The following is a 19,370-nucleotide window of genomic DNA, read 5'->3' as shown; positions in this document are numbered from 1 at the left end:
GATGAGATCTGAGGAAAACTGTGAGATTTGCACAGGAAATTACTGCACCCATTCCAGAATCTGAAGGGCTCTCTGCAGTGTTTTTTGTAAGCAACATCATGTCCCTTAAAAAAAAAGACAGGAAGCAATGAGGTTTGCACAATATAGACATTTATCCTAAATCCCTGATCTAAAACGTGTAGCAAAACCTGTAGGTGTCTCCAATCTATGCTGCAAGATAGAAATTTGTATGTATCTGGGAACTATATAGCTATATATACAAGTAGTGTAGATAGCTATACACTACTTAGTGGTTCTAATTAATTAATTAAAAAGACTAGACAAGGGGTTTAATATGCATCACATACAGAGCTTAGGTAAACCTATGAAGGAATATTCAACAGTGAGAAATCAAGAGCCAGAGTTTGCACTGACAACCTATGTCCATTTTTTGTGAAGAAATACTCCCAACTGTTTGCCACTGCCTGCTATTCTAATGAGTTACTCTAATGAAATTCCAGCTTTGCAGTCTCCTGTTATCGAAAAAATGGAAATGTGCGTTGTGTCTGTAAGGAAAACTATGCAGGACCGAACTGTGAAAGGTAAGAAACTAACAAGATGACTTAATGGTCAATAATACTGAAGTTCAGGAACCTTCAAGGGAGCCTTTACATACACGCAGGGAGAAGCCCTGCACAGAGAAATCCTGTATTCATTTGATTGAATCATGCTTATTCAAGAATCTTGTCTAGTTCCTAGCAAAATCTATAAAGGCTCCCCGTGGAGACGTGTCAGGTAAGACAGACTTTTATATCTGATGTTCTTTGACCCAATCCTTGCACTCTGTGTACCTCTACATGGTTACTGTACTAAAAGGAATAAAATTTAAAAATGAAAATACAAACCAGAAAGATCAGCTGAAGTGAAAAGTCACCACCATAGATGCCTCTTGCAGTGCTCCACTTTGAAAACACAACAGGCTTCTGCTGATTAAATGTTTCAAAAGCAGAAAAGAAAATGCCTCATCTGATCAAATTCTTAATGAGCAGATGCTTTCATTAAATGTGCTTTACATGCATTATTAAACAAAGTCAAGCAAACAACCATAGGTCAGTGTTGCTTTTCAACTCTTATGCTCACAAGCAATTCCAGTAAATGACAAAGTACACAAATAAATGGAGATTTGCAGTAGAAATATAACTTATTGTCCTGTCTTATAAAAGGCCATATTACCATGGACACACATGGACAATGCTACAGTGAATTCAGAGGTGGAATTATAATTCTCCTTGAGCAGACAATAAATCAAAACCACTTTAACACAAAGACTATGGGGTATAGAACAGTTCAGACACTGAATTTCACAATGTTTTATTTTGACTTTTCTTAAAGCCCCTGAACCATATAAGAATTCCACTCCACTTTCCAGTCCACTTTCATTAACGAACAAGGTTTAAATTCAGATGATACTTTACTAGAGAGAGATAAACATACGAAGAGAAAGGTAAGATAAAAAAGAGAGTGAAGACTTTTGCCCTTACAGAGGATGCAAAAACATCAGCGTATTACCTCTGCATCACTAACACAGTGACAGCAGTAGTGAAAAGCCCTCTAGACAGATGGCACAAAATGAAAAAAAAAAAAAGAAAAAGAAAAAAAAGCCTGTTTCCAGGGCTATGGCTGCATGCTTTTGTTCTTAGGAAATGTCAGATGTATACACAAAGGATAATGCAGACAATTAAAAGGTCAGTGAGGTTTCCTAATGGTTATTAAAATGTCATCCTAGACTACAAGCAAATCAAATCCCATGAAATGAGAAGCAGATTCATAGCAGCAGCGGAGAATGGCAGCAGCTTTTCTTTCTAACAGCCACTACCCAGCCTTACACACTGCAGCTGTTTCAAAATATGTGTAGATGGGTTAGAAAAAGTTTCAAAAAAAATCAGCCTGTCCTGGTCACTGCATTAAGCCCTTTGCAAACTGCTGTGGTAAGTGGTTTGCAGTGACAAAGAGACCTTTCCTTCTGCTAGGTGGCTGGTCCTGCTCCTGGTTCATGTCAGATAGGACAAAAAGCATTTCAAAGACTAACAAGAGATGCTTGTCTGTGTTCACTTGTCAAAGAACAAGCTAACACTAGCTGCTGGTGTTGGCAGCATTGCACCATAGGAGCACTAAAAAGAGAGGGGACATTACTCCTGCCCATCCCACATCCCCAGGGGAGAGGAAGACTACATGCTATCAGCCTCCTTCTCTCCATGCCCCCTGCCAACTGCCTGCAGGGGGGACAGGGCAGCGGGACACCCTTCCTTGGACAGTGGCTGCATGACAACATGCGCCGATCTCCTGGAATTGTGTAGGAGGCTTCCCTGTGCTAAGTCAGGGCCTTGGCACAAGTCTAGCTAGTTTCTTTTACATGTGCTGGTGAACAATATGAAATTATGGAGGCCTTTCCTAGGAACTGTGAAAACCACCTCTCAGTTCAACATTTAAGAATGAGTCATTTTGCTCCTGGACTCCGGCAGTAAAGCACTAAGGTGACAGCAGATGAAATGCAGGTTTTGCTAACATCCAAATGTAAAAAACTATAATTGAACAAATTATGCTTTAGATTCCAAAGTGAACAGAAGAAAATAGTCCTTTTGGCATTGCCAGGGAAGGGGAAGTTAATTTCTTACTCACCAGTAATTGCAGGAAGCAAATAAGGCTGTAAAATGAAACAAAGATAGCCTAGCAGCTTTACTATCTCCACAGTGCTGACAAATCATGTGGGAGAAGAAATATTCTTTCTTAGCAACAAAGAGCCCCTTACTGATGCAGCAGAGGGAAAATACATTTATCACAGGCCTCTACTTTTCCAGACCATAAAGCACAAAGATGGAGCAATAAGTTTCCACTCAGTAGTCCCTCCTCTTCTCATGCTACCAACCATTCAAAAGAGGAAAGGCACAGTCCAAACCTATAACATCCCCTGAGAAGCAAAGAGAAAGGAAAAGTGAGGGTGACACATTTATTCACAGCTCTAAAAGTTCCTATTTGTTTTAGACAGCTACTCTAGATTAGCAGATACGGCTAATAAAAGTGAGTCAGATGATTGTAAAAAGCAGGACTTTCTTCCAGGCCCACAGATTTATCTGTGAGGAATTGCCTGCTGCATTTCTGCCAAGAGAACTGAATGATGTATTTCTGAAAATAAAATGTCACCTTGTCCTTATGAGAAACCATAGACCTGATGGGGAATAGCAGGCAGTCATTGGTAGTCACTGTCTGCAAGCCTACACTGGCTGGTACTACAGTCTCACCTGAGCACAGCCCAGTGGCTTCTGTGATCTGGTAGAGACATCAGACAGATGATTATTTGGAAAATTATCTAAGTACAGAAGATAAAAGAGAAATGCTGCAAGGTATTGAGAGCTCACAGTAAAACAAATGGCTCAGAAGATTTAAACAACAATAGCAAAAAAAAAAAAAAAAAAAAAAAAAAAGAGAGATTTTCTGTACATATATATCTTGAAAACTTCATATACATCTTGAAAATTTGAAATTTTGGACAATGTGACTGTCCCACATTGTCTGAAATATTAGAAAATTTTAGTAAGCCTTTTGGCATGACTAAACAGAAGCATCACACATCACTGCCTGCTCTAACTTCCGTGGAAAAGGGGAACAATTCCACTCCAGTCAGTTAAATCACAATCTTTATGCTCAGAATTGCATTCACATTTATTTGAGTGCAGAGAACTCCCGGCCACATTTTTGTTCTTTACATCTGGGTCACGCAAGTGATAAGATCTGCAACAAAAATTCTGGCAACGCTGCAAAGAGACAAACAGACTGTTTGCCATTGGAAAAGACAGTATTTGAGGCAGCCAAGTGGTTTATATTAAGATGCTTAAAATTTTATGTGTGTTTTTTACTGTGGGGGTTCAGGACTGGAAAATGAACAAAAGAGCCTTGAGGAAATGACTTCTGTTATGTAAAAAAAAAAAAAAAAAAAAAAAAACCAACATGAACAAAACCAAAAAAAACCTTCAGCAAATGTAGGAACAGAAAACTAAAAGCTCTTATCAGATCTCCCACATTTTCATTGTTGAGACAGAGCAGAACCAAAATTTGTCTATGTTCATATTTCAGGAGACAATAGATCTCATCTTGTGTCCCCAGCCAGAATCTTGAGAAAATTAAACTAAGGTGCATGAGAGTTCACACTCCTCACCCACAAATAACAGAACAAACAGTATCTGAATGCCGGGCTTTATGGATGGGAGAAAAGACCGGGACAACAGGGTGATAAAACAGGATAACAGAGTACTCCTTAACTAAATAATTCCAACAACCTTTCAACCCTCTCACTTCTTCAATGAGCAATCATTACACCGGCTAGTTACCCCTTCCCTGCAGACATTCTTCTTTCCCATAAGTTTGGGGCCACAAGTCCCCAGCCTCTGTAGTGCAGACTGCAGGGTCACAAGCTCTCCTGCCACCCTGCAAGAATGCCACAGGCCACATAGGCTGTCTCCATCCTGCCAGCTGACAGCCCTGGCTCCCTCTGCTTCCTAAATACTGCTGGTTTGTCTAGACTTCCAACAATCAGCACAGTTTCAGTACCTGGCCCATTTTATGATGTAACAAGCATTCAACACAAACGCATCCCAAAAGTGACTCTTCTCTGCAAAGCCTGTTGTCTATTTCCTGCTCTCCCTCTGCAACCCTTCACAGACATCCTCCCCTCTTGGGCTCACAGACATTCTTACTCTTTGGCCTCAACCAACAGGCTAACAGAACAAACCAAAAAATGCTGTGGATGTAATGGATTGATTCAGCACCTGTTTGGTTCTGCAAACACTAGCTGCCATCCCAGTGCCACATCACAGACATATTTTTTAGTTCTCTTCCAGTCTGAACTCTGTTATCTGCAATCATAATGAAAATAACATCTGAACTTCCTCTAAGTTTCCACATCACGAAAAGCAGTCTCTTGCCCTGGTTTCCTATAGAACACAATATAGCTGGAGAGATCCAAAGCTGAAAGAGACCAAAACAAACAACAGAACTGCCTCTCTGCCAAGGTCATGCTGTTATATTTTAAACAATGGAGAACAAATCACTGCCCCACTAAGGATACAAAAAAAAAATAAGGCAGAGTAGAGTGACTGAGATACCAGAAGTGTTCAAGAAGGGAAAAATTAAGTAATAGGACAGTATGTGATTAGAGCATAAAAAAGCATCTTCAGGAGTACAGCTCCTAACTTCTGTCCTTTAGTGATTGCTGACTGTCAGCAGTTCATGAGAACATCAATTAGGTAAGAGTATAATGGTACTACAGATGAGAATGGCATTGCAAGTCAACTTTGGGCTTGCTTCTCCTTTTAGGTGTGCCCCTGGTTACTATGGGAATCCTTTGCTAATCGGAAGCACTTGTAAAAGATGTGACTGCAGTGGCAACTCAGACCCAAACCTGATTTTTGAAGACTGCGATGAAGTGACCGGCCAGTGTCGCAACTGCCTGCACCACACCACGGGCTTCAAGTGTGAGCGATGTGCTCCAGGTTACTACGGGGACGCTGTATTCGCTAAAAATTGCACAGGTATTGTCTGTAGTTCAATGTAATGGAGCAGAAAAAAAGTTGGTACTGCATGGGGCACAGACTGCCTCCCAGAGATGTTTAAATCAGTCATCAGATGCCTGGGAGTGGGCCTGGGAGGCGGGGGGGTTCTGGCCACACTCCTAGTGCATTACTGTAGATGTTCCATCAGCTAAATAACCCCTGAATCTAGCCTGTTTTCCATTACCCATAAGGAATTCTCAAGAGCCCAGACCCCATATCCCAACTAAATGCCAGACAACACTTTGTCCTCATGCCCTTCGTCATTGCTTTGGCTGTGGGAGGAGAGACTGCATCTTTCTCCAAAGAGATGAGAAACAACCACAGCTAAAGGCAAAATGCAAGTGCTCAGAGCAAGGACCTTGGTGCTCCCTCCCAATCCCATTGCCAGAATCCTTTCCACAAGGACAGTAACACAAATTAGGAAGATGGATTACTCCTAACTCTCAGCTTGATTTGAATGTAAGCCATTGAAGCTTGCAACTGGCTTAGACATTTGAAGTACTCCTGGGTTCAAGGTGCAATCCCTCGTATGTCTGCAATGTCTTGATAAAATTTCCATACTTCTTGTAACTCAATATGCACCTGGAGTTTTTATTCACTTACTACAAAGTGTTAAGTTCTGGATCCTGGAGATTAGAAACTGTGAGGACAATCTGGACTCAAGTGTTTTTTGTGCAGCAGTCTTCATTTACGCGTACAGTGTATGATGCAGTTCCTTCTTGTCCTGATCTAAATGTGTATGTTTGGTGGCCCTGCTAGGCAGGGGGGTTGGAACTACATGATCCTTGAGGTCCCTTCCAACCCGGTTGATTCTGTGATTCTCTGATTCTGTTTCCTGTTTCCAAAGTATAATTCACCTCACTAAGTTACATTAATTCAACTGAATTAGGGAGAGGAGGTAATACACCATAACCCCAAAAGCTGATCACAGGTATCCAAACAAGCCAAAGACAGAGGCTGCAGGAACTGCACATCCTGAAGCTTTAATCACATCTGGATCTGGGCACCCAACATATGCCCACAATTCAATCTCTGTGATTTTGAGGTTGTAAAAGCAATTCCTGCTTATGCATTTCATTTTATGCTTTCAGCAATCTTTTGGCTGACTCTAGCAAATTCTGATTTTGAAGTATTGTGTTTCAGAAAGTTATGCAGTCCTCATTCTACCATCACTTCTGCTAAACACCCAAATGTGTTGTACTTGATACATGGCAGCTGCAATGATCTCCTGCATCAGTCAACAAATCCATGATAGCCAAACTATTGTGGTAGCTTACAAGGCAAGCTTATAGTTTATTCGGCAGTTCAGAATGACTAGAGTTCTTACTTAGAACACATATTGATTCTCAAATAAGATAATTACCTTCTTTAAAACAAACAGTCAAAAAAAACCCCATAGTATTAAAAACAGTCTATGTACACATTTTTCACAGAATATCTGAAGAGGTATACAGAATAAAAAAAAAAAAAAAAGAAAGAAAAAGAAAAAGAAAAAGCAAGCAATTACTTCTATCCAGCTAAGATAATCCTTTTTTCTTTCATGCAGAAGAAAAAGTTTTTGTAGTTGTCAACAGCAGTTTTCAGCCTCCTTTCATTAAATTTCTTAATTATGTGTCCTTTATCCATACTTCAAAGCTTTCTACAAGTCTCCCTCGGAAATGCAGGTAAATTAGAAACTTTCTCCACTAGTAAACCACAATAGCACTGAAACTCTGAACTCCCTATTAAAAATTTGGTACCTCTTGAACAAGTTGATGAAATATTGTCAGCACTGCTTTTGAAATGAATTTACTATAAGCATTTGTGTAACAAGAGTTATCCAGTTCAATAAGAAGACACAATTTGATTTTCTTGAGTACTAACCTAATCCAAACTAGAGTTGTGATATAGATCCTGTGATACAGGTTAAGAGAAATCTCTGCTTTCAACTGAGATTTCTCTTTCACTTCTTAATAAAAGAAATAGCAAAACAGTGTAGGTTCAGGAGCTGCAATACGCCAATTCAAACTTGTGGAGAAGTCAAAAGGTTGATTACCTCATAACATTCTTAACCAACTTCTTTCATCTCTAGTATAAAGAATGAATACTTCTAACTTTGGTTCAGTTACAAAGAAATATTCCAGTGTTAGATTATAGTGTTGACTTTGAGGCTGTATTACAAATTTTCATAGAAAATTCCTTGAATGCTCAATGTGGAATGTAAATATAAGGAAACTCACAGAGAACAATGAATGTGCTGCAGTAAAATGGCAGTAACAAATTTTGTTAGATACGAGATTCTGCTGAAACCATGAATCACAAGAGTAAAATGAATTCCAGATAAGTCACTGCTGTTCCTCTATTTTGCTAATTTTTGTTATTCTATCAAAGCGTTCCAAGAATATTTTAATCTTGAAAATAATATATTTTTAAAGGCCAATTAAATCTTGAGACACTTTAGATTAAAAATTAAACTTTCTAAAAAGCCACTTGTGTTGGCAAAAGAAATGCAGCTTACTCAGTTTAAAAAAAATGCTAAACCTCACTTGTTCTTCATTTTAAGTGGTAGGAGATACTTAATTCTTGATATGATCAAGCTGGAATTAGAGTCCACTATCACTCCCTGACAGCTGGAAACTTTATTTGGTGGGAGCCTGACACAGCATTGAGAAGTTCCACAGGCCTGCAGAGAGTTACATAACAAGTAATTAACATCAGCTGTACTGCTTCCCTTAGCACATCTCCTAAACGTCACCCTCTGCAGATGTTAATGTACAACGGCACCGCTGGACAACTCTGGCCTTTCTGCCTCTGCTTTTGACCAGCTGGGAAGCTTTGAACAAGTCACTTCAGCACATACGTTCTGTGTCATGGCTGATATTTCATCTGGTCCAATCTATGTAATTAAGGAAAAATCATTCAAGGAAGCCCTTGATTATGGTTTGATTACCTTTGCACAATCCCACGTTCAATCATTTCATTACTCTTGGAATGGGAAAGCTGGGTTGAACATTTTGAAGATTACTATCTGAAAACCCTTTTCTTTTCCTCAGCATGTAACTGCGGTGGGAGAATGTGTGACAGCCAGACTGGACAATGCCTCGCAGACAGTCCTGTAGTTTCTACTGGCACAGACTGCCCAACCATCAGTAAGAATAATATTATGAGAACACCAAAAATGAAGATCACTCTCAGATGCTTGCAGATACTAACTTAACAGCTCAGCTCTCTCTCCAGTGCACACTTGTGCCATGATTCTGCAGGGTACTTAAACACGCAAAGATCCAGTGCCCTACCAACTGTGTATTTTAATTCATACTTACTTGCCTGACTGAGCCCATTAATATGTTCAGCTCTATAAAACAGGCTATATGTTTAGGTACAAACTGCAGAGCAGTAGGGATGTATCATGAAAATTACTTCTCTAGGCCTAGAGATACAGAGCCTGCAAAAAAAAAACAGCCCTAAAATGCTACCTTGCATATATTTCTGTTTTTGTCATTTTATATGAAATATAAATTGTTACTGTTGGATTTGACATACACACATCAGTCAGTTTCTTTTCAGCTGTCTGCCCTATTCTAAATACAGGAAGCCTGTTTCAAAAGCACTGTTACAACTTCTAGTGAATACTGATAGTTTTAAAAAGATAGCATTAAGACTATAGTACTATACAGACTATGTGTCACCTATGGATTCATAAGTCTGTTCCCAAGAAGAGAGATCACGTGTCCAGAAGCACAATCAGAAGAAAAACATTTGGCAGCTGCTGCCATCAGGAAAACAGACTGTACAATACCAAGCAAAAGTTCCTACAGGAATCTGTGTTTCATATTCATCTAAGCCTCCTGCATTTACTGGTGGCACAAATGTCACTAAAAACAAAGTAGTATTGCAAACATTCTTACAGGACAAGGGTGCAGTTCTGCAGCAGCATAATTCAACATGTCAAAACTCTGCTTTGAGAAGTCGCCATTCTAATTGGGTAGACAGCCAAGCATCTGGCTGCTAGACATCCTTACTTCTCATATCACTAGATTTAAAATGCAGAGTTCTGGCTGCTGGCAAAATGAACTTGTTTTTTTTGACCCTCATCTGTTGTTCACTGGGACACAAACACGTGGAACCTCTAGGGAATAGCCAGGAAATGCTTCATCTCCCGCTCCCTACTGATTGCAGTGCCGCCTCGATGGCCCTTCAGAGCAGTCCCATCTGGTGCTGCTCAGCTGGAAGCATCGTGCCTGTCCTGTGGGACCTTGGGAGTGGGTGGATGAAAGGGAAAGAAAAATGGATATAAATCAAGGCCCATCCATTTCAGAAAGAGGAAACCCCATGGAGCACACAAAAGTAAATTTAAGATGTTAAGTTTCACAAGCACTACAATGACACTTTTATTTTCTCATCAGGCTGCGATAAATGCATTTGGGATTTGACAGATGACATCAGGTTAGCAGTGCTGGCTATTGATGAAAGCAAATCAACTTTGTTGAGCATCTCTACAGGTGTTGCAGCTCAGAAACGTTTGAATGACCTGAACCTCACTACTACCCATCTCCAGGTACAAATATTGATGATGTTTTGCTTTTTTTTTTTTAATGTAATTTTCATCAATGGGTTTCCATCCATTCATGTAAATTTACATATCCGCCCTCAGTGCAGAAATTTGGTTTGGGATGTGCTGACTTCTTATTTTCCCTACACACAGGCAGCAATGTCGAAAAAAAAGGACCACTCCACACTTTGGACCATCGAGGTCGATGATGCTGTGGATGACATGAATGATCTCCTGAGAGAGGCAGAAAACCTGAATGACCAGGTTTGTTTACAGCCAGTGCACAGAGGCCTTGTGGCATGTGACATTCTCATGCTGGCAAACAACATTCACTGCATAAGAGTGCCCTGAAAGAAAGTTAGGATAATGTTTCATTTCTCAACTTTCCACTTTACTGAGGCTCTAAATTAAAAGTGCTGAAGACCCACCAAGTCTTCTTCCCAGGAAAGGAAGAGCCAAACTTTTCTGAGCGTAGTCAGAGGTTTGTCAAAGACAGCAAAGAGCCTTCCCTTGGAATCTAGTTCCTTTTTCCTCCCATTACATCATAGGCACAGTAGACACCCTGCCTTGCAATTTCAAACCGAAGTAACCAACATTAAAGTAATTTGGACTGACTTTAGGAATCTTCATATTATATTTATTTTACATGTACGCCCTTGTAAAATTCCATTTAGTCTGATTAGTCACTTCACAGTGTGCTACAAAGCTGCTGATTTAAAAGCCTTTTTAGGTACCCACTGAGATGGGAGCCTGATCAGCACTCAAGATATGTTTTATCACAATTATTATCATAAATGTTACATCCATATTCAATTGTCAGGCCATAAAATTAAGGTTATCTGCTCTCAGCTCACAGAACACTTTCACTGCACCCTGAAGGAATACTGATGTGCTATGTCTCAGGTTGGATATTGGGAAAAATTTATTCTCAGAAAGCATGATGAGGCACTGGTACAGGCTACCCAGGGAGTTGGGTTGGACTAGATGATCGTAGTCATATTTTCCAAACTTAATGATTCTATTATTGATTCTGTGTTAAGAATGAAGTTCAAAATTGCATCTCTTCTATTTTAAATGAGTATTATTGAACAGCTTTTTGTTACTGAAATATATAAATTTTAGGGAAATACACCATGTTATGTTATTTCCAGCCAGAGATAACCACAGCTGACACAGCAACTGGAGTGTCTTTCATGCTTATTGCAAAACACCACACCTTACGTTCACTTACCAATTCCTTCACAAGGCAAAATTATATACCATTAAGAAAACTGAAATGCAGGAGAACAAAGAAGAAGAACAAAAAAAGGAAAAAAAAAAGAAAAAAAAGAAAAAAAAGAAAAACAAAGAGTAAAAAGAAAGGCTGTATAGACAAATAGAAGACAAAATAAAATTTGGGTTTGGGTATTTTTAATCAGCACAATATTTAGGAGAAAGGGCACTGCAGAATTACAAGGGTTCAAAAGAGAAATGTGAGTGCATGTGATAAATGTGGTCTGTAACACCTGGAAGCTGCTCGGGACGAGCTCAGAGTAAAGTTGCTCACAGCTTGACCATGAGTGTTTGGCAGACTTGGGGGAGCCCAACACGTTTCCTGCTCAGGTTCCAAGCAAAGCACAGGGCAAGTGCCCCATGCCACTGGGGAAATGAGGGCCATTAAGAGAACCCCTCACTCACCCAGCTATGCTTCCCACTAACCTTTTGGAAACCTTGACAGCAGTAAAGGACAAGCCCTTCAAAGACTGATAACAAGCAAGCACACAATACAAGCCTTCCACTAAGCCCGGCCGTGTCGGCGTGGCCTCAGGCGCCCCCTGGTGCCAACGCCTCAGCAGGTCTGGCGTCGCCATGACGCGAGCGCAGCAGGAGCTCGAGCTCTCCAGCCTTCACTCCCATGCTCAGACAGATTTTACAGTGTGGATTTTCACTGCTGCAGCCCTAAGAGGGCACTGAACTGAACACTGCGCCACTGCGAAGCGTGTGGTGCGGGCTTACACGCATACACGTGGTCAGCAGCCATGTTATCTTCTCCTTCCTTAGATATACCAGTGAAAATCAAATCTAAGGAATCCCAAAGTTAACATCATGTCCAGATCATATGATAGCCGTGCCAACGTAAATGTTTACCTCCCTAGCAGCTTCACTCTGTGCCTCACTTGTTTGGGGACCATCACCTCAATGCACATATGGGAAATGCAATGGGGAGTGCAGCCCCAGCCATAATACAGAACATCAGGGGACCCGTCCTTACTATGACATGCAGTGAATGGTGGAGCACTGGGATAGATTGCTGAGAGAGGTTATGGAGTCTCTTTCCATGGAGATCTTCAGAAGCTGTATGGGCATGGACCTGGGCAACCTGCTGTTGGTGTCTTAGCTTGAGCAGTGGGGTTGGACCAGAGGACCTCCAGAGGCCCCTCCTTGACCTTCACCTGTATTTATGGCTTTTGTGATGAGAGTGTGGCTATGCTCTTCTGGGCCTTTTGAATCCTCATGCTTGTTTTCTTAATTTTAACAAGTTGCAGAGCAAGCAACCTCGCATGAGGGAGACAGTGATCTAAAAATGGTGGTGAGCTTCATGCCTTACTCTGCAGTCTCTACACTTACTCAGTAAATGTAATATCCAGCAAAATGAGCCAGCCCTACTGAATGCCTAGGAGACTCGGCAGATGGGAGGTTTACAACTGTACATAATTTATGACAATTTGATTGCAGCAAGTGATGGATAAATGTGGGACAGATTTTAATCTTTCACTCTGCAATACTGAAAATATCGACAAGACAGCCCTTCACTTCAAACAGCTCTGTAAATACCACTTTATATGATAAATGGACTTTTGCATGCTCATCAGGAAAAAGCTAAATGTGTGTTTACACTGCTCATCTCCACACATGCATACAGATCTGAAAGAAAAAAAAAAAAAATCTAATATCTTGCTTACATGGTTTATTCATAGGGAAATCAAGCTTCCAGCAAGGGTCTACTGGTACAGAAGGAAACCATGGAGACCAACAGTCGTGCTACTCAGCTCGTGCAGAAGCTTAGTAATATGAGAGATAATATTCAAGGTAAATAGATTTATTTCTAGTTCAGCTCACTGTGAAGCATGTGTTAATTAAACTTCCAGCAAAAAAAAGGCCATAGCTCCCGGGTACTCTGACGAAGCAATCCACACAGAAGGCCACTAGCGCCTGCAGTACCATGATGAAAGGTTGTCTCTGAGTGGTCTGACAACTAGAATAAGTGCATCTCCTTCATTTTTTTCATTCTGAAAAAGAAAAATAATAATAAATAAGTTTACATGAAATACTTTAAGATAATTCAATTTGTAACCTCTGATTGTTCGAATAGATAGTCAAGGTATTTATATATACTAGTGGTAAGAAAAAAAAATAGAGTTGATATCAGATTGGAACTGATTGCAGCCACAAGCACAAGAATGGGATTGGAGGTGAGAACGTTTGGTGTCTTCTTTTATAGCAGATTAATGCAAGTGCTCTTTTCCAGTCTTGCAGGTAAATTACAGAGGACACACAAATGCTAGACAGATTTTTTTTAAATATCACTTTTCCTTTTGAACCCATGGCAGTCAGATCTGACTAAGTCTGGTGATCCCTCTGGTGAATCACCAATATTTTGCATTTTAGCAAATTGTTTCTTGGTAGAACCATGTTGATTGATATAGCATCATGCCAAAGCTTCTAAAAAGAAAAAGATGCTGAATAGTACACTATTTTGTGGATGTACTGCATCCCCAGTCTCACTTTGGAAGGTGGTGATGTTTTTCTCCTCAAGTTGTTTATTGCTTCATCTGACCAAAATTTCTGGTTGAGTTTGAGTTCAGACCCATCCAAACAGTATTGGAGGGTGACTGTTGTCTTTTTTTTTCCTGAAATACATAAGTAGAATTAGAAAACTACATTTTCATTGGCCTCTCATTTCCCCACAAAGTGAAATGCAGAATTTTAAACCAGATGGCTAGAGCAGACTGTCAGAAATGGTTATAGGGATGCTGTCTCACAGCAGGAGAGGTAACCATGATTAAGAGCTTCCAAAATTAGAAGAATGAAACCAAAAGCTTTTTCATGTTAACATGAGACAAACTGTCTCCTGTTATCTCAGTGTCCTGCTCATCTGTGCATATGATACGTGGAGATGCAAGTGAAACTTAAGTCCATCTTTGGGCAACATGCTGGAGCAATAAAGCATCTCTAGAACTAACATAAATTTCAAAACATAATTTCTCTTCTGACTGTAAATGTACATATTTCAGACCTTCCCAGGGGAAGGTTTGTTTGATTTACAGCCAGGAACTGCTTGGATCTTCAAGAATTTTTACTGTACTATACATCAAAAGTTAAATAACAACAGTGAACACCTTCCCAAGCCCAACTGCAAGTCCAATATGATCATCTTCATCTGGAGTATCTGTGACATAATATTATCATAATGGTATATAAAACTAAGATTACACCAATCTCTGCTTCTTCTTCTATACCTACTAAAATCTGTGTGTGGCACCAGAACAGAAGGTTGCCTGGTAGGTGAGGTTAAAGAACCCTTTTTCAATTAATAGAAATCCTTAATTAACAAACTTGAGTGGTTCTGACTTAGAGCAGTAATTTCAAGTTCTGTGGCAGCTTTTGTAAGGAAGAGCTGTGACGTATCAATCATTATCATTGCTGATCATTAGCTCCATGGATGTTTTAACCAGTACTTTAATTTCAACAAACACAGTTAACTTAACTTGTCACAAAAATGAGGCAGGCTAAGACCATGCACACATAATTCTAAAAATGTATTGCATTCTTACACCCATGATTCTAGATCATCTTTAATTACGGGGTCAACCATCGCATTTCATTTCTACAGTTTTTGACTATAGGTATCAGCCTAAACCTCATTGATTGTCATAAGTATTCACTGGCTGATTTGTGTAGATAATTCTTTTTAATCATCAGTTGTCTTGGGGAGAAAAGGGTGTGCAGAAGGCAGAAATGTTTCTAGTTTAAGACACAGTAGAAATCAGGTTGAGCTATTGTAGAAAACCAACACCTGTGCCTGCAATTAAGAGTGCCTGTTCACCCAGAAAGGAAGTTAGAAACAGGTGGGTGAAAACGATTTTCACCATGCCCAAAATCATTCTCTTCTATCTCTTCTGTAGAAGGTGATCCAGGTCCTTCTGAAGATAAGATGTACATGCGTGTCCATTTTCATACACATATTTGTCTGTGCGTGCCAGTAGGAGAAGGAAAAAGAAAGCTGTGGAGCCATTCAGTTACTGCTGAGACTGAGACTTCAGAGCTTCACTAATGCGTTCAGGAGCCATCCGAAACTGCATGAAAAGATACTCTGACAAGGAATTTGTTGTGTCACAGTGATACATACATACTTTACTAAAAATTTCAGATGGCTTTGGCAGATCTGCTTATCCCCAAAACTGGTGATGAACACAAGCCAAAGCTACTCAAGGGTACAAAAGAAGACATGGTTGGTATTTGAATCCAGAGATGAAAAAGTGAGAAAACTTCATAATGCTTGCTCTGGGAATGGGTAAACTCAATTTCAGCTGCAAGGATCCAACAGCATTTTCTGAACTGAAACTAAAACCTTGAAATACTACCCATCTCTAAACCAGCAAGCCATCATCAGACCAGAAGTTGTATGTTATATCTTAAAGGCGCCTCAAACTTCTTCAGATGGCCAAAGAGATTATTTTAGTCTCCTTGCTGCTATTGTTATTTAATAAACATCATATTTTTTCAGTAGCACTTCAAAACATGATCCCAGATGAAAGCCCCAATCTGCTACGTGCCACAGAGCTCAAAATGAAAAGATGATCCCAGCTGCCAAGCCAAATAAAGCACATTACCATTGCCTGTTTAATCTCATCGTCTTCTGATGAGATCCCTACATATGCCAGAAACTGTTTATTTCCAGGTTTCATTTTAAGACTGGATTAAAGATAATAATTACCTACTGTAGAGTCGTAGGATAATTAAAATTTTCTTTTGCTACCAGCATGATCTGGATTCACAAAAATAGAAGTACTCCACAATGTTTACTTCTTTGTAGCATGCTAGATTGACCATCTGTTCCTTTTTCCCACAGAAATCAGCAGCAAGATGAAATACTATGCGATTCAACAAGAGCTAAGCTCTGAAGAAATTGCCCAGAAGCTGAGTGTGGCTGAGGAGATGCTGAAGGAGATCAAACGCCGTAAGCCCTTCACAAATGAGAGGCAACTTGCAGATGAAGAGGAACATGCTGCAGAGGACTGTGAGTTTTGAATCTGTTTTCCATTCACCCAGATGTTGATACGCAACAGGCTCAGGCTGTGCAGCTTAGGGCATAATGCTGAGGTCCACGCTGGGCAGCTTGGGAGGTAACGCTGAGATCCTGGGGAGGAACAGCAGATGCTGGTGGTTGAGCAGCCATACATATCACAGTTTGGGATAATGTAGGAGCAGGTCATACGAGACCTGTGTGTCCATCAGCAGTCTTCTGTCATTAATTACTTAAACAAGAAGTGAAAGAGATTAAATAATAATTCCTACTTCTGATGGTTTGAAGGAAAAAAAAAAGCTCAAGAGCAAATCTGGGGTAAAAGAAGAAGAAAAAAAAGAGTGAAAGAAGCCAAAGAAGCCATTATCTGCCAACATAAAAGCAATCTCAGCTTCAGACAGCCAGTCTCCTAACCCAAGCTAGTGTAACTCTGTTGACTTCAGGAGATCGTCAAGCATTAAATAAACATCAGGGCTACAGCTTTTTCTTTTCCTGCCTTTCCCCACCCTGCTAAAGCTGTGGAAAAAATGCCAGCAGTGTCACGGCTCTGACGGGCATAACAGTGAGACTGTAACAGCAGCCCAAAGTGCCCCTGCTTTAAAATGACTTCCCCAGGTCTCTGCTTGTTGCAGGACAGACATAAAAATACACGATAGTCTGTATGCATGTCTGCATGTACCTGCTCTGGCTAATCGGCCGTCTCTGATTTTTCTTTCAGTGTTACAGCGAGTTGAAGAGTTTCATGAGAGGTACAATGACACCAGATCTCTGGCTTCTGATGTGGTGGAGCAGCTCAGTGAACACAATATGAAGCTGTCAGACCTGGAGGAGGCATTAGGCCAGGCACTTGACTATGTTACACAAACAGAGGCAATAAATAAGGAAAACACAGCCAATCTTCAAGAGCATGAGGTATTATTATTGCAGTCTAGTTATTATCAGCATCTGTGAAATAGCTCATATTTACCAGTACTTAAAATAGTGGATTACCATTTAGATTTAGAAATCACCACCTCAAAAAAGATCCTTTAACTCCTCAGCAGGATGAGTTTAACATTCCAGTTCTAAACAAGTTGAGAAGTGCAAAAATTAGGCCTTTTTTTGTGAAGTGACAATGCATGTTGCTTTTGGCATGGCATGTCCTAGCTGGCCAAGGAAAAGATGGTTACTGATGCCTAAACGTAGGAAGATGTATTCCAAGTAGCACAGTTGCTATAAATACTATGGTGGAATTGTTTCATCTGCTATGCATTTATAATGTGGAAGGACTTAATGCTTACAGATGTAGTTGTGTTCTAATGAAATGTTCTGTTTATAGAGACTGTGCTGCATTTAGGTTCTGGGCTGTGGTTGGGTTCATACTGCCCTATCCAAGCTTTCTTCTCCTCTTTTAAGCAAAACTCTTCCCCCCCCCCCCCCCCCCCTTTTTTTTTTTTCCTTTTTTTTTTTGCTTTTGTTGTTCTTCTTGTTGTTTAGAAAGAGTAGATGATTATCTTTGCACCAGCAAGCACAAATCCAACCAGATAGGTTGAAAATGGGTTTCCTATTTGCTAGGTGAACTGCCTTGCTATGAGGCTACAGTAGTTTCTTCTTTTGCACTGTTTTATACTGAATAACTTCAGTATTTTGAACAAAGCAATAAATCAGAGAAGAGCTCAGAGGAGACCTTCCCCTGTGGAACCCCCACAGAAGGGGGAAGTTCAAATGTGAGTGGTGGAGTTAGGTTCAAATAGCATCTGGCTGATGAGAAAATTGAACTTTGAGGTCCTTCATACTAGAAAGGTACTTAATACATTGTTCATATTAAAAAAAAAAGATTATTGTTTTCCTTGCAGCAGTTTGATGAGACTTCTGTTTTTTTTTAAGGGATGCAAAATTAGACTGTCTCACCTAAAATTCTTTTTCTTGTTTATTTTTTAATCAAGAAAAAAAAAATATATAGGATCATTTGAACCTGTTTTCATTCTACTGACTGAAATTGTTTTGTGTCTGGAGGAGAGCAGTTTAGGGAGCAATCCTCTCGTCACAAGAACGATCTTATGAATTCAGACCAACCTCTGTGTTTCATAGCACCACACTGGCTCCATTTTGAGCTCTGTACTAGAAGTTCATGATGATGTGGAATGTCTAATAATTCAGTAGATAACTCAAGCACATTATTCTTTTGAAGTCATCTACGAGAAGCTTGAGATCCTTTGTGTGTAAAGTCTCTTTATTTTTCTGTTGTTTCATTGTTGTAGTTGCAGGTTGCAGTTCATGTGACGTGTCTGAAACGAAGCCTTACGTGAGCTAGCAGCAGTCATAAGTGTGTTCTGTTGGATTTTCCAGTTGGATTTTTATTATTCCTCACAATGAGAGATTGTTCAAGTTAGCTTTATTATTGAGAGTGAAAAACATTCACAATACCATAAATTTAAAATCCTACAGATTGATTTGTTTATGCTGACCATTCACTGACTAATACTTAATCCCAATAACTGTTCTTGCTGTAATATATAATATTAAAAAATTAATTCTTATAAAAGATTTTTTCCCATAAGGACTAAACATTAATGGAATAACACCATTTTATTAATAGAGGTATCTATGAAAAACTTCGACTTCATAATTATCTAAAATCTATTTTGTTTACCTTTTCTTAAGTTAACATTAGTAACAAAACAAAAATTATAACACTATCAATCAGAGCAATTTTTTTGTTGATTTGTTCTGTAGAAACAACATGAGAAATTAAAAGAGCAAGCAGATGAAGTGAACAGTATTGTGCTAAGTGCCACAGCTATTCTGGCAGAACCACAAAAGATCAGCTCAGAGTTAAGTGAGGTAATAAAGGTAGGTGCCTCATTGACTTGTCTAAATGGTATGTCCTGAATTTTTGAACTTTTAAAAAGTCATGTACTTAGACCACTGAATGAAAAACACCTTTCCTTTCCTTTCCTTTCCTTTCCTTTCCTTTCCTTTCCTTTCC

General features: G+C 39.7%; 1 protein-coding gene across 2 annotated transcripts in view; it reads left to right on the top strand.

Moving 5' to 3' along the window:
• Window positions 1–19,370, top strand: part of LAMA4 (laminin subunit alpha 4) — a 93,548-nt gene that overhangs the window by 34,717 nt on the left and 39,461 nt on the right. For both annotated transcript variants that reach the window (XM_042821559.1, XM_042821551.1), the window contains exons 4-12: window positions 501–581; window positions 5,350–5,564; window positions 8,618–8,713; window positions 9,971–10,122; window positions 10,270–10,380; window positions 13,074–13,185; window positions 16,229–16,396; window positions 17,121–17,314; window positions 19,118–19,234. In XM_042821559.1, the coding sequence (XP_042677493.1) occupies window positions 501–581; window positions 5,350–5,564; window positions 8,618–8,713; window positions 9,971–10,122; window positions 10,270–10,380; window positions 13,074–13,185; window positions 16,229–16,396; window positions 17,121–17,314; window positions 19,118–19,234 (1,246 nt within the window). The remainder of the gene's footprint in view (window positions 1–500; window positions 582–5,349; window positions 5,565–8,617; window positions 8,714–9,970; window positions 10,123–10,269; window positions 10,381–13,073; window positions 13,186–16,228; window positions 16,397–17,120; window positions 17,315–19,117; window positions 19,235–19,370) is intronic.

This window comes from Centrocercus urophasianus, unplaced genomic scaffold (genome assembly GCF_019232065.1).
Source record: "Centrocercus urophasianus isolate 14NV4802_14NV808 unplaced genomic scaffold, USGS_Curo_1.0 seq_10, whole genome shotgun sequence".
In the NCBI taxonomy this organism is placed as follows: Eukaryota; Metazoa; Chordata; class Aves; order Galliformes; family Phasianidae; genus Centrocercus; species Centrocercus urophasianus.
Note: the sequence above shows the minus strand (reverse complement) of the source record. Positions and strands in the feature narration are given on the sequence as shown.